This window comes from Cynoglossus semilaevis, chromosome 17, assembly GCF_000523025.1.
Source record: "Cynoglossus semilaevis isolate Cse_v1.0 chromosome 17, Cse_v1.0, whole genome shotgun sequence".
Lineage (NCBI taxonomy): Eukaryota > Metazoa > Chordata > Actinopteri > Pleuronectiformes > Cynoglossidae > Cynoglossus > Cynoglossus semilaevis.
The window spans coordinates 9,211,102-9,225,087 of record NC_024323.1 but is presented as its reverse complement, the minus strand read 5'-3'; the positions used below and the strand labels follow the sequence as shown (position 1 = coordinate 9,225,087).

Here is a 13,986-nt window from a genome sequence, read left to right as displayed (position 1 = left end):
CGGACAGGACGGCCAGGCTCTGGAGGCCGGTGGCAGCAAAGTTCCAGAGGTCCTCTCCTCTCTGGAACGTCTTACCCAAGCCACCGGAGGCATGGAGAAGTCCTGGTATCGCTGCATCTTTCCATTTGGAATCATCTGTTTGGTGATAGGTGTAGCAGGAACAGGGGTAACCTACACCTACAATGACCTGCCGCAGACTAAAGTTGTGTCAGTGGTGCTACTGGTCGTGGGCTTTTTGCTGTTGATCTTGGCCACAGCTTGTTGGACCGTACATAAGAAAAGGAAAAGGAAAAAGAAGGAGGGAGGCTCACTCACCTCTGAGCAGTGTCCCCTGTGACGCACACTGGGAAAACAGTTACAGGAACCGGAAAGGAGACACCGCCCAAAGCCTGGGAGTTCAAGGACTGGCTTTAGGAGCAGCACTTCACCACCTCCCTGTCATAAATTGCCTGTGTTCTTTTTTACAGAGTTGGACTTAGTTTATACCGTTTTAAAAAGTTGGACTGAAGAATCAAACAGAACGGGTGGAAACAGCGACTGGACCCGGTGGACCTGTTTGGCCAGTCAGATCTGGCTGACTCTGGATGGGCAAAGAAGCATCACCACCGCTTTACACACAGTTTTAATCGTTAGACAGCAGGTGTCCAGTGTCAAAACAACCTCAGACCAGACACACACAAATATGCGCTGCACTCTGCATGCATATTTACACACTCGGCTACATGCCCCGTCCAGTCTTTACTCACATAAGCAGTGGCACTCAACAGTGGCAGCTCGCTTAGACACCCAATACGCTATGCAGAGCTGCTGCTGGAGTCAACGTTGGCGTCACTGGCCACGTCAGTCACAACATTCTTCCTACTTGGACAGGTGACCATCCAAGAGGCCAGAAGTGGGCCAAAGACGGCAACCCGATACCCAACAGAAAGAGCAGCGCACCGGCGTCAGGGGCCAACGTCATTCACTCGTCCTGTGACACCGCAGCAATGTGTTGGGGGCTTTTTTTACGCAATGGCAGAGAGGAACTTGAGTCCAGCAGGATCTTTCTGGCATCTGTATGAGCTTCGAGCCGTGGAGGCTGCACGGTCTTTCTGAGGAGCGAAAGGTCTGCGCTCAAGTAAATGTTCTGGTAAACTGAATTCTCTTTGACTTAGATTTTCATTGCAAAAGGGGAAAAAATGTGGCCGTGGCTGTGCCGAGTAAAAAGGAAAAAAAAATATCACCACAGTGTTTGTAGCTTCAGCTCCACGGAGACAGTGACTTTTTGTCAAGTCCCAGCCATGTTCGAGCATTTGCCCCTAATCTTTGTCTACTTGGAGAGCCCCGACTCCACAGAGGGTGGCAAGGATTATTGAAGGACACTGCCTGGGGGGACATGCCACTGCAGGGAAACTTTGGACTGATCCTGCTCGCCTACAGCCCCTCCCGCCTGGTGCCTTGAGCAAGCACTCATGGAAAACAGCTCTGTTGCTTTTCCATATGTATTCCCTCATGTCTCTTTTTGGCTGGACAGCACTTTCCTCATCCATCCGTCACGGCTCCCTGTTTCTGACTCTGTCTTTGTTGTCATTTTCCTTGTGTTTTGTCCGGGCATTAAAGGCAAGACAGCCTCTTGACAGAGAGATACAACTGTTAGCCCCACAGCAGACTAGTGTTTTTTTATTCTCTTAGTGCCACATGGAGGGGCAAATCCCATTTTAATGGAAATATAGTCAAAGGCTTTCCTCTCTAATTACCAATGGATGTTTGTGCTGGAGTCTCTGTCCTGTCTGACTCCAACAGACGATGGCATTTTGTCCTCATCATGAACATTCTCATTTGTGCTACTTATTATGAATGTAAAAAATCTACTTGTGGTTAAAGTAGTTTTAAAGTACAGAACGTGGCCGTCCTTGTGTCCGGTGCTGTGTTCTAGCACTTCTTAACCCGTGAGAAGAGTTGGTCTGTGTTGAAATTGATTTAGCCTCCCAGATGTGATAAACCTACTGTGTCTATGCATTCAGAGGTAGCAGTTAACAGACAATGCCAAAGAATGTCTTTAAGGCCAACGGGCCAATCACCAGGAGGTGTTTGCCTTCACGCGCCATTGCTGTTCACTCTAATGACTCTCTGCAGCCCGGCGTGCACATGTTGGTGATCGCTGGCACAGTTATCGACAGCTATTCAGTGTACATTTGACAAATGAGAGCAGAGGAGGGAAATGTCAACGTTAAAAGGAAAGCAAATGCAGAACATGTGACTTATGATGCTTTTAACTGGAAGTGGTGAGCCAGTGCCGACGTGCTTTCACTATAATCTGACAGCCAGTGGATAAATTCAGTGACGTTCAGTGAGTTCCCATTCTTTTGAAACAAATGTATAATCTACCTCAGCCCTGTCATCTGACTCTGCTGTATGTCACACTCGATGTTTGTTTTAGTGTCCTGTAAGATTTGGTGCTGTATATAAACATACTGTAAATATCATATGTTGATCATTTTATATTCGTACTGTATATTTCTACCGTTGTAATTTTTTTGTTTGTATGTAATAAATGTTATTGTGAAGATGCAGTTCTTAGGTTGATTTCGGGCTCTAAAATTTTGTCAGGTTTTTTTTACCATGACTGTCATTATATCTAAGTGAAAATAGATTCAAAAATCCTTTGTAGAATAAAACCACTAGAATCCCCCCTGTTCTGCATACAGACACAGTAACCTGTGCGCTGACAGTTTGAATGACTCGGCCAAACACTCAGACATGACATGCCTTTTAGAGCCAGCTAGTGTCAAGTGGAATAAATGACACCCCCTACTGGCAAAGACATGGCCTGGGCAAACCCCAGCCTTTCCATGACAAGTACAGTATTATCTTATTTTTGTAACATACAGCAAATATCTGAGTGACTGTTTTATAGTGTGTGTGGTGGGAAACATCTGTGGCTGTGGAGGCAGCAGTGTTTGGGTCTGGATCAAGGGTGTGGAGGCCAACAGGGGCAAAGTGCAGATGAAGTGGAAGTGGTCACTTTGCCCGCTGAAGTCAGCGGAGATTACAGGAAACCAGATGGGAGCAACTCATCCGCCTCTGAGTCTGCAGGACTTGGCTGCAGAGCTGAGTCTTCAGATCTTATTGGCTTCTACAGTTTTAAATGATGCAAAACTGACATCAGATAAAAATGGAACAAACAGTAAAATAAGATTTTGGACATTCTCCATATGCTTCACATGACTGAATCTGTTTAGGCTTTAAATGCCAGTTCCTAATCAACATCGTCTGTGCAGTACAAAGGACAGTTCATTCTGTGAAGTTGATGAGTCACTGCCTGCTCCTGCATTCAAATAATACCTTTGTGGTGGGATTAAGTTACATTCCGGCTCTGCTTCAGCCCCCACAACATCTGTTTTCAAGGAAATTACATATTTCTGCCAAGATTGTCAAATTAGATAGCAAGCAAATGTAACACACACTTGACGTATGTATTGTAGTGAATGTGTTTAACAACACATCAACTACAACACATCTATACACAGAACATCACTTCAATTCACAATCTGGTGTCCAATCATGGCAAAAATATTTTTTTAATGCAGAATTATACTATACACTTTAATTAAAAGATTCATTGAAATTATTTTTTTGCATTTTAGTCAATGACAGCTGAATTTACAATTATAGCATCTCATTAATAAACCATTACATTTATAAATGCAGTAGGTGAGGCTATGAGCCACAGTGTCTTTTGCTCAGATCATACTCGGACTACTTAGCAGAGAGAAATCGTCTCCCTGAATTAATGAACGCATCCGAAATGGATTCCCCCGCAGTTTGTGCAATTTTGTAAACGTCACAAGTACAGTTTTATGGCTATGATTATTTCCCATTAGAATGAATAAACATGTTAATTGATCTTTTTCGCCAATGAAGCCATTACTGCTTAGTTGATGTGTTTTACTGAGAAAGTGGTTGGGATTGGTTGGTTTCTATGGAAACAATGACTGCCACCAGCGCCTTGTGCCCCATCTGAGGTCACTAAACTATGAGCTCATTGGATGTTTTTTCTCTTATGCATCATTTTACACTGGTCATAAGTTTGGTATCTATTGGATCAACATACAGCAGTTTTTTTTTGTAAAATTAGAATCACACCATGGGTAGGTTATTGACAGGTATGTCCTGTGGTGTTTAGCACAAAAAGGTGATGATGAGATTGGGTCAGTGGATGATCAATAGAAAGTCTGAGGGCCAGTGATTACCTGTGTTGGGCTATTGGGCTCTTTTATGGCCCATTTTCTAAGACTAATAATTAGGAGGGTGGTGTTCAGCAGAGATAGCAGTGTCCATTTATTTACAATGCTGTCTCCATTAGTGGTGGTGGTCTTAATCCTTATTCATCTTGTCATGTCATCAAAGGCAGACAGCAGTGTCGGAAGACAAACCAATTGCTTTTAGCTTTTTCCTCCGCTTGATCTCACAAATATTGACAGATTCATGAGATAGAAGGAGAGAGGGAAAAAATAAAATCACCTCACATGTCCACTGTATATATGTATGTGTGTATATATATATATGTGTGTGTAGAAGGAAGAGAAAGTTGTAAAGTGACAACCATTCAACCATGTGATTAACAGCAGGCCCATCAATTATAATGATAATAAGTGTCACCATTATTGATTTTGTCACTTCATGTCACAGATATTTGGGTGTCTTAGATGTCACAAAGTACTCCAAAGGATTGGGCTCTGCTTAAACAATCAAGCTTTTCATAAAATGAATGTTAACAGGCAGCTACATTGTATCATGAAACACCATGCACTTATGGACATCTTTAAACAAATTCAGCGACCAACATATGCACAAAATGTATTTTGACTCATTATCTTGGGCATATGAAATTAATTTTATTATAAAAATTATAAAAATTTCCACGTAATTTGGTTCCGTTTGACTGTGTATCTACCCCTTTAATAGCGTACCTTTAAACGGTATTCCCTCTTTCACTTCACGTCCCATAATGCACTACAAACAGGCGGATCTGTAGTCGTATTTCGTATTCGTATCAAACCAATCACATTTATCCACCGGCGAGCGCGTACTTCGAAAATGCGTCACGTCTTCCAATAATCGAACACTATTTTGCAGTTTATAAACTCCAACCAATAGACTCATCCGCTTTATCTCGTGACCAATGAAAAGGTAGTGACGCTATTTCAGGGTGGGACCTCTTCGCACCAACCAGAACTTGTGTGGAGTTTAAACGGTGCGCGCGGGCGGTCCCTCGTTACTATCGGGGGCGGGTCTAACTGCGGGGGGAAGCGTGCAAGAATTAGAACTTGGACTAGGATCCACAATTTGTAAAGCTATTAGTGAAGTTGTTCAACTCAGTGTGGTCAGTGAATTTAATCGCACCGCAGGCTGACCTACTGAGTCAAAATAGTGTATAGTGTACCTGTAAATCTACGTGTACTTGTGATTTTATAGCTAAAATCGCCGCTTTGTTTAAATAGCTTCGAAGAGCTGTTGCTAACTTTATCGACTCCACTGCTGGGGAGACTGCTATACTTGAAATGAAAGCAGGGGGTGAGTAACATGATTTACCTTTAGTTTGCATTTATGTGCTAACAAAATCAAAATCAGTTATTGTTCAATAAATGACTGTTGATTTATTGTAAAGCCTTGTATCAGACAGCAGTTCCGATAGGTATTTGCCACCGGACAGACGTTATCCAGGGTAACCACCTGTAATTCGGTGTAATTTTAATGGGGGTACATTTTGTTCTATTTACAATCATACAATCTTAAATTTCCAACTTTCGTTTTGTTTTAAAATTAAGTATGGCCATTTATCCTTATGAAACATGTCATATCTTAACAAACGTCTCTGAACCCCAGGAGGGAAATTTGGGCGCTCACTAGCCCTGAATGTTTCCCTGTCAGATTCAAAATCGCCCGACATTACACAACTATTAATGCAGAAAAAGTTTTATTAAAGAACTCTTACGACATTTTTCACTAAAGCTGGCGTAACTACAGTATATAAATTTTAATATTTTGCATTTAAACAACATTTGTGTCAGGATCGCCTGTAAATTACTCAACGTTGTCGTTTTTAATTGTGCCATCATAGAAACTGAGTTCTGACCTGTTTTAAATTAGTTCCCAATGTTTGTTTGTCATTATTGTGAGAATTACACATCAAGATGTGAAGTGTGTGTGGCTGAGTGTGCAAATACTATTTGCATAGCTGCTGTCTCTTGCGTTGGATTTAAGGACATAAGAAAGCCCACCTTAACGTTTCCCCCCCAAACCTTTTAGTGTTAAAACAGCCCCGTGTCTAAATTGTCTAAAAACATGTTTTTAATTAATATTAATTTAAATTACCAAAAATATGTAACCTCAGCCATATCTGTAGCCATTCTGTTCATATACATTTCCAAAACAGAATTGTTTTTGTATTATTATGTGTAATTTATAAATGACATTGATATTTATTTGTTCTGTTTTCCAATTAGTCCACTGCCGTTGTTCAAAATGCTACTCAGTTCCGACACGGAAGCGGGTCCGTAAGCGAACTCCAGATTTGACCTTGCTGTCTCTACCTGAGGACGTTCTCCTGTGTGTTCTCCAGTGCCTCTCTGCTGAGGACCTGCTGTCAGTTAGAGCTGTGAGTACACACACTGGACACACTAACACCTCCGCACAGGGGTCTGTCAGTCCTGCCTGCTTCTGTTGTTGGTCAACCTTTTTTTTGTCCACTCTGAGGACTAATGCTTTTTATTTCTGTCACAGGTTCACTCCCAACTTCGTGATATCGTTGACAACCATTCCAGTTTATGGGCTAGGGTCAGTTTTAGAGACACCTGGCCGTCCCCCAACACTTTATGGCTATTTGAAAGGTAGAGTCAATCTGTTAATGAAACAAATACTTCACACATACTCGCAAATACTTCTTTTTGTTTTTGACCTAAGAACTTCCTTCTTTAGATCTGCTGAAAAGGGGAATTTTGAAGCTGCTGTGAAACTTGGCATTGCTTACTTATACAACGAAGGACGTAAGTTTGACCATCCGTAATTTAAACAACAATTTTACTAATTTCTCTAAATGCTGCTTAAGTTGAATGCAACATTTAACGTATGCTCTCTCCTGTTTCCCAGCGGTACTGAGCGATGCGGGTCAGGCAGATGTGTGTGGACGAAAGGCCTCACACTTCTTTAGCCTGGCAGAGAGCCTGCGTCCTCCCACTGCAGATCCTTTCGTCTGGGTTTTCATCCGTCCACCCTGGTCACCCACTGGCAGCTGCTGCAAAGCGGTGGTGTTTGACCATCTAAAGGCTGAATGCGACCGTAATGTGGTAGGTTTTATGGACACTTCAAATTACAAACATTTTAAAATGCAAATGTCACATTATTCCCTGCTGATCTAGGTAAAACTAAATAAAACATTTTCATGTATCAGGTTTAATTGAATGTTTTCTTTCTTTTAAAGGAGAAAAAAGGACCCTTGTTGCACTGTTTGGCCAGAGTTTCATATCTCTTTAGGGTGAGTATGACAACAGTATGACAATTCTGTCGTGACCCAAGACGGACAGATATAAAGGCTATTGTTTTTGTATTTTATACTAATTGACTGAATCTGCCTTTGGCTTCTCCATTTCCCTGTTTAAGTGTGAAATGTTTTGGCTATTTTTGTCTATTAGGAAATGTTAGACATACCATCATGCTGATGTACATGAAATTGTATCGATTGAACTGGATTTAACATACATTAACATTTCCAGGATGAAGTAAAGCAGTCTGAGGCTTTGTCCATGCTGGAAGAATCTGCGCAGGCAGGCTGTCTTCAGAGCTCCTACATGCTGTGGGAACACAATCGTAGAGCAGCTGTGAGTCTGTGTAGTTGTAGGCAAAGATGTTCTTCCTCATCTGATTTTCTTATATTACAATTATATAATCAATAATGAAGTCTCCTTTATTTTTAAGTTTCAAAATGTGTTTATATATATATATGTGTTTATGTATTTGTTTTTTTAGATGGCAGATCCAGGCCGATACCTCCAGTGTGTCCGAACCCTCAGGGACTATGCTGGCAAAGGCTGCTGGGAGGCACAGGTGTGTTATTTAAAGTAGATTATCATCCAGGAACAGATTAAAAATGTTCTTGTTCTGATTAAGTCTGCTATGGACTCGACCCACCGTGTCAGTCTGTAGCATTAGTGCACCATGTCATTTTCTTAGACAATGTGAAAGACGACAGCTTGGTATTCTTGGAGGTTTTCTTCTTGTCAAGCTTGTGATTTATTTGTCATACTTCCATTTGGCCAGAGAGACAATTTTGAGTTTGTTCTTTCAGTCAGAGTCAAAAGGTGGTGACAGCTGATGACATTTTTCTGTTGCCCTTTTAAATTCCAAAATTTGTCACACAAAAAATGAAAAACTCGTGACACATCACAGTCTGATGGTCTGTAATTACATCAACCTGTCATCAACTATGTCACAGTGCACTGTGATTTGACAAAGTTTCACTTGATTTAAATTCTTCCTTGTTTTCCCTTTTGTTCTCCCAGCTCTCTCTGGCCAAAGTGTGCAGCACTGGAAATCCACTGGGTTTGGAGGCGAGAGCCTGCTCTGACTTGGTGTCCCAACTTTTTTGCTCCTCCAACCCGTCGTCACGGCGTTGTTCTCAGAGCATCCTCAGACAAGGCATCAAGGACACTATGAGGTAGATGAGAACATATAGACTGAACCATGAATAACAGTCTCTGTGAACGACATCTTTGGATTTAATTTAATATTCGTATTAGAGTCGATTTGATGACTCACTGATTTCTGATGATGTGATATCGCTTATTATGTGGCCGCCTTTACCCATGATTACAGTACAATACACTCTAGGATAGAAGAGACTGAAACCTTGTGATCAACCACTGACATTACAAAGAAATGTTCTGATAAGGCCCACAATTTCATTAAATATATTAAAACTCCTTCAGGTACATCCTGGTGGACTGGCTGGTGGAGGTGACCACCATGAAGGACTTCTCCAGCCTGACCCTCCATGTGACGGTGGGTTGTGTGGATAGATACCTGGCTCTCCGCTCCGTGCCCAAGGCTCGCCTTCAGTTATTGGGCATTGCCTGCATGGTGGTTTGTACACGGTGAGAATCTGCTTCCTGTGTTGTTGTTGAGTTGAGATTTTTTTTTTTTTTTTTTTTTTTTTTTTACATACAATAATTTTTATATACTGTCGTTTTCAGCTACGTCAGTAAAGAAATCCTCACAATACGAGAAGCAGTTTGGCTCACTGACAACACCTACCAATATGAGGACCTGGTTCGCATGATGGGAGAGGTGGTCTCTGTGCTGGAGGGAAAGATCAGAGTGAGTTTAAGATGTATTAATATTGCATATTCTAAATTCTAAGTGTTTCATGTATTTTAGCCAGTTTCACCTCCACAACACACGACTCTGCTATGTCTGTAATGATGTGCTATATGAATAACAAATAACTAATTAAAAATCATGTGATATGAATTCACAGTAAGGGAATAATTCTTTTGGTGTTTAAAAAAAATGGAAATAAAACCCAGTTCTAACTTTGATTTTACTTTACAAATCAAAGAGAAATTAAATCTCCTGTCATGAAAATCTGTCTCAGTGCCACAATTGTGTCATTGGACTAATTTTACCTCTCCCCCCTCAGAGCCCCACACTGCTGGACTATGGGGAGGTACTTCTGTCTCTTCTACCCCTGGAAAGTCGGTCTTCTCACCTTTTCAGCTACATCTGTGAACTGTCGCTGCTCTACAGCGCCCTCTCCACACCGCCACCTGCCAAACTGGCCTGTGCTGCACTACTGCTTACACGAGCACTACATCACTATGGTAATAACATTAACCTAACACACTTACACACACAGAACATGTCCAACTGAAAACATGGGCTACCCCTCTCTGAACGTTGACACCTGTTTCAGACAGTACCTTCCAAACAAAGCTGATTTACAGTTTCTACTGAGTCCAAGGTTGGTTTTTTTTTCTCACTGTGATTCATGTTTCTGTTCTCTGTCTCTGCAGCTCCACTCTGGCCCAGTCAGTTGGTCGACCACACAGGCTTCTCCAAGCAGGACCTCGTCTCCCTCTGTGTGCTGCTCTATGTCAAGTGGTGAGTTTTTCAGTGTTTCCTAGGACTTTTTTATTCCATCATCATCAACAAACTGCCTGTGACACAGATGACATCACCTCTGCGTTTGAAGCAGAACACCTGCAGCCTCTTCCAAAAGTGGAGCAGTTTGTATTTTTGCTACATACAGTCTGTGTATGTGTGTGAGACTGAGGGAAAAAAAATGGCCGTCCATTGGGGGTTGTGTTGTGCTCAGAAATCTGCAGGCATGAAATTCCATCAGCAGCATGTGGTTTCACAATGCCATTACTGAATCACCTATTGAGTCACAGTGATGTTGTTTACAGTGACTCACTTTGATTAGTGATGACTGCATCCACTAACCTGTTTATGTTTGAATGTAACAAGGTTTCATTTTTCTCTTGTCACCTGCAGTTTCAGCCAGGATGTTCCAAAAGACTACAGACATGTTTCCCTGACTGGAGTGAAGCAAAGGTTTGAGGATGAAGCTTACCAGCACATCAGCAGACAAAAGGTGATGGTTTTATTTTCTTTGGCAGATTAAATTACTGTAACTGACTTCTGTCTTTCAATAATTTTCAAATAAGACACGTTGTTGTGTTTTCGCTGTGTAATGTTTGTTTTTCGTGGCTGCCTGTAGGTGATGGATTACAAAGAACTGTGTCAAATCTTGGAGATTCCTGAGGTGAAGCCTCAGATGGAGCCTCCCAGCCCCACTGGTCAGCCAACAGACATCCACACTTTCATGGCTTCTCCTTCTAGCACTAACAAAAGGTAAACGACTTTCCAGCACACAAAAATATCATCCCTTAACATATATATATATATTATTATTATTTTTTTTAAACACTCGTGACTTATGGGAAATTAAAACTAATCTGACAAGTGAGCCCCACTCTTCTGCTGCCTCCTGCTCGTTCTGTAGCTAAGATGCTGCTGAGTCACCTGTGCTCCACCACACACAGATCTGAGATCCGTTCAGTTCTGCCTTTGTTTGTTTGCCATCTGTGAGATTCTGTAGTGACTCACTGGTCCCTTTCCGTCTTTTCACTTTTCTCCCCACAGGAGGCGTGACAACAGCATGCAGGCCCACAGAGCCAGCTTCATAGCCACGCCCACAGCAGAGCTGTCCAATCAGGAGGAGACGCTGCTGGGGGACATGTTGGACTGGAGTCTGGACACTTCCTGCTCAGGTTATGAAGGGGACCAAGAAGAAGAAAGCGAAGGAGAGACGGGTGCTGATTGTAAGTGTTGAAAAGACCTTTCTTTGGGGGTTTTTTCCTACCCTCTCCTGGAGTACATACTTTTCAGACTTCAGACTGACAGACCTAAATATCTAACAGTTTATTCTCCTTTTTTTCTAAATGACTTTACCAAGTTGTAGTTGTGAGTACAGTCCTAAACATTCTAAGGGCATTTTGTCCTAAACCCTTACTAATGTCTGACCTTGATACTGACTTATATACATTTAGATGATTCAGTCTTTAAGTAAATTGTGAGTCATGATGACTCAGCCAGTGTCCAGCACAGTAAGCAAGTTCATATATTAAGGCCTTAATATTATGCACGCAGTACAGTGGTGAGATGTAGATGGATGACATCAGCTGCACACACTTAAACTCTGCCTGAATAATTAAAACCCACTCTTTTCCTGCAACAGGTTCAATGGTTTCAGTCCAACTGCATCCACTGACAGAAACGGACACAGACGTGGGATCAGAGTACTGCAGGGCCTTGTCCAGTGATGAAGACAGCTTCTGTGACGTAAACATGGGGAACAGAGACCCGTCCCTCTCTGTTCATAGTTCAGGATACTCCTCTGTCCCCAGCGTCAGCCCCTCATCCTCATGTTCTTCCTCATCCTCATGTTCCTCCTCGTCCCTCATGCCTCTCTTTCAATCCTTTACCACTGTTCTGGATGAGGCTTGCGGCCAACTGGGCTTCCGTCTTTTGGTGCCCACACATAGGCCCCGGGGCACCTCCAGCAGACAAGTGAAGAGGAAAAATGCAGCAGCACACAGTGGAGGCGAAATGGAAAGTGAAGAGGGCGACAGGGAGGAGGACGCACACCCGGCCGGTGTGGGGTTTCTCAGTCTGTAGTCGGCGGTGGTCTCATGGCCCTGGGGCATTTACAGACCACTTGCTCCGACATCGTCCTCCAGCACTTTCCTTCAGTTCTGGACAATGTTTCTCCCTTCTGTCAGTCTGCACTGTTCCATCAATGTTGTTTTCTTTTTTTTGTGCTTTAAAACAAACAAGGGAAAATGTTTATCAATGAGCCTTTTTGAATAACATTTCATCGTGTTTACAGGTACAATGAAATACCTCCCATCAACCAACAGTCAGCTTTCAAACCACTGGGACATGTTTTATTTCTCAGGACACTGGTAAAATCATCTGTGTTTTACAGCCTTTGTTTAAGGTCAAGGTCAAAAACAGATGTCTGTTTAAGGTCTGTCTTGAAGTTTTAACTGTATACTTGTTTAGTTTTTGTTCAGTACTTCATATTTTGAATTCTGAGGCATCTACCTTAAAGGAAACAGCTGTGAAAGAAGACTTATAGTTGTCTGTATTCATATACCTGTGGTTCTGTTAATAACTGTAGACTTTATCTCATTAGGAAAACCAAAACAAATAATAAATTATACACACACTCAAATAGAATCAATGAGAAAGAATCACCTGCTGTGTGAGAATTAACATAAATGTCCATCGTTCCGACCATGGGTGTTTGTAAACCTCAGCATTAAGTCCAGCACTTTTATCATGACCAGAGGTTTAATACTATGCTTGAACAATCATTACTATCCAATGTATTGAGTGAATTTGATTTACTGCCCTAAAAAAATTGACGTTCAGACACTAAAGAGAAAAATACGACTTAATGAGGTCTTCAAAAAATACTGTATACCTCATTCAAGACAGAACACAACAGCAAAGATGATTTTGACTGACTGAGTACATTTAGGAACTGTTGCTCCAGACTGGTTATCGTCTGGGTTTTAATGAATGTACATAGTGTTATATGTATTAAAAAAAAGAGAGAGAGAGTTTGCCACCACTACTTGAAAATGTAATTGCTTCATTCCAAAAGTGCAGGTTTTTTTTACATGAAATCTGCTTTTTCTACAGTATTTTTGTATTATTTCTCTGATGTGAATATGTACGTGAGTATTGTCTTGAGATAAAATCTTTTTTTTTTAAATGCACATTTTCTCTAGTGTGTTTTTAATTGTCATGCATTAGGTAAATAGCCTTTTCTTTAATTTACTGCCTTTATCAAGAAAATTAAGCCTTAGATTAAAACAAAAGTGAAGGTTCTCTACGAGGTCTTTAAGGTTTTCCTCTTCTGAAAACCATGACACCAGTCAGCAGTGATTTGTTTAGAATAACTGAATTTATGTCTCATGACTAGACAGTTATGTCCGAAGAGAATGTCTTTAACAAAGTCAAATTAGCACGATGATGAAGGACTGCAAATACTGTGTAATGGTAATTGCTTTTAATGACGCTTATTTAAGTACATCATAAATGTGCTGAATATTAACCTCATGATAAAAGTAAAATTATTGGATAATCTGATCCATCTCTATCTGTTTAAAAAAATATATTAAAATGCATATCAACAAACCCACTCAAAATAATCATAATTAGCTGTGGCCAAAGCTGCATAATGGCCACTCCATTAGAATCACACCAGGTTAGCTGGCGTTATAAAAGGTTGAAGGTAACTAGGCTACTAAAATAGCCCCAGTATCTTGTACTTTTAGACCGAACATCGCTTTCCCCCCCCCAATCTTTTCTCTATTTTTGATGAGCTGTTGCGATTTTTAGCCATAGTTCCAGTTCTGAGGTAAAAAAAAGTGACAT

The 13,986-nt window shown here is 41.4% G+C and overlaps 1 protein-coding gene across 1 annotated transcript; it reads left to right on the top strand.

Moving 5' to 3' along the window:
- The first annotated feature begins 5,260 nt into the window (after positions 1-5,260).
- ccnf (cyclin F) lies at positions 5,261-13,322 on the top strand. The gene is made up of 17 exons (XM_008329884.3): positions 5,261-5,556; positions 6,489-6,640; positions 6,766-6,872; positions 6,961-7,028; positions 7,132-7,328; positions 7,463-7,516; positions 7,755-7,859; positions 8,008-8,085; positions 8,541-8,695; positions 8,967-9,131; positions 9,231-9,354; positions 9,677-9,857; positions 10,050-10,137; positions 10,531-10,630; positions 10,757-10,890; positions 11,182-11,360; positions 11,777-13,322. The coding sequence occupies exons 1-17, from the start codon at positions 5,544-5,546 to the stop codon at positions 12,214-12,216; spliced, it is 2,340 nt and encodes a 779-aa protein (XP_008328106.1). The 5' UTR covers positions 5,261-5,543; the 3' UTR covers positions 12,217-13,322.
- Positions 13,323-13,986: the final 664 nt, after the last annotated feature.

Bases quoted from the DNA above. Each gene is read 5' to 3' on its own strand.
- ccnf (XM_008329884.3), top strand. The intron at 7,329-7,462 runs GTAGGTTTTATG...TTTCTTTTAAAG, and splicing joins CTGAATGCGACCGTAATGTG to GAGAAAAAAGGACCCTTGTT. The intron at 9,355-9,676 runs GTGAGTTTAAGA...CTCCCCCCTCAG, and splicing joins TGCTGGAGGGAAAGATCAGA to AGCCCCACACTGCTGGACTA.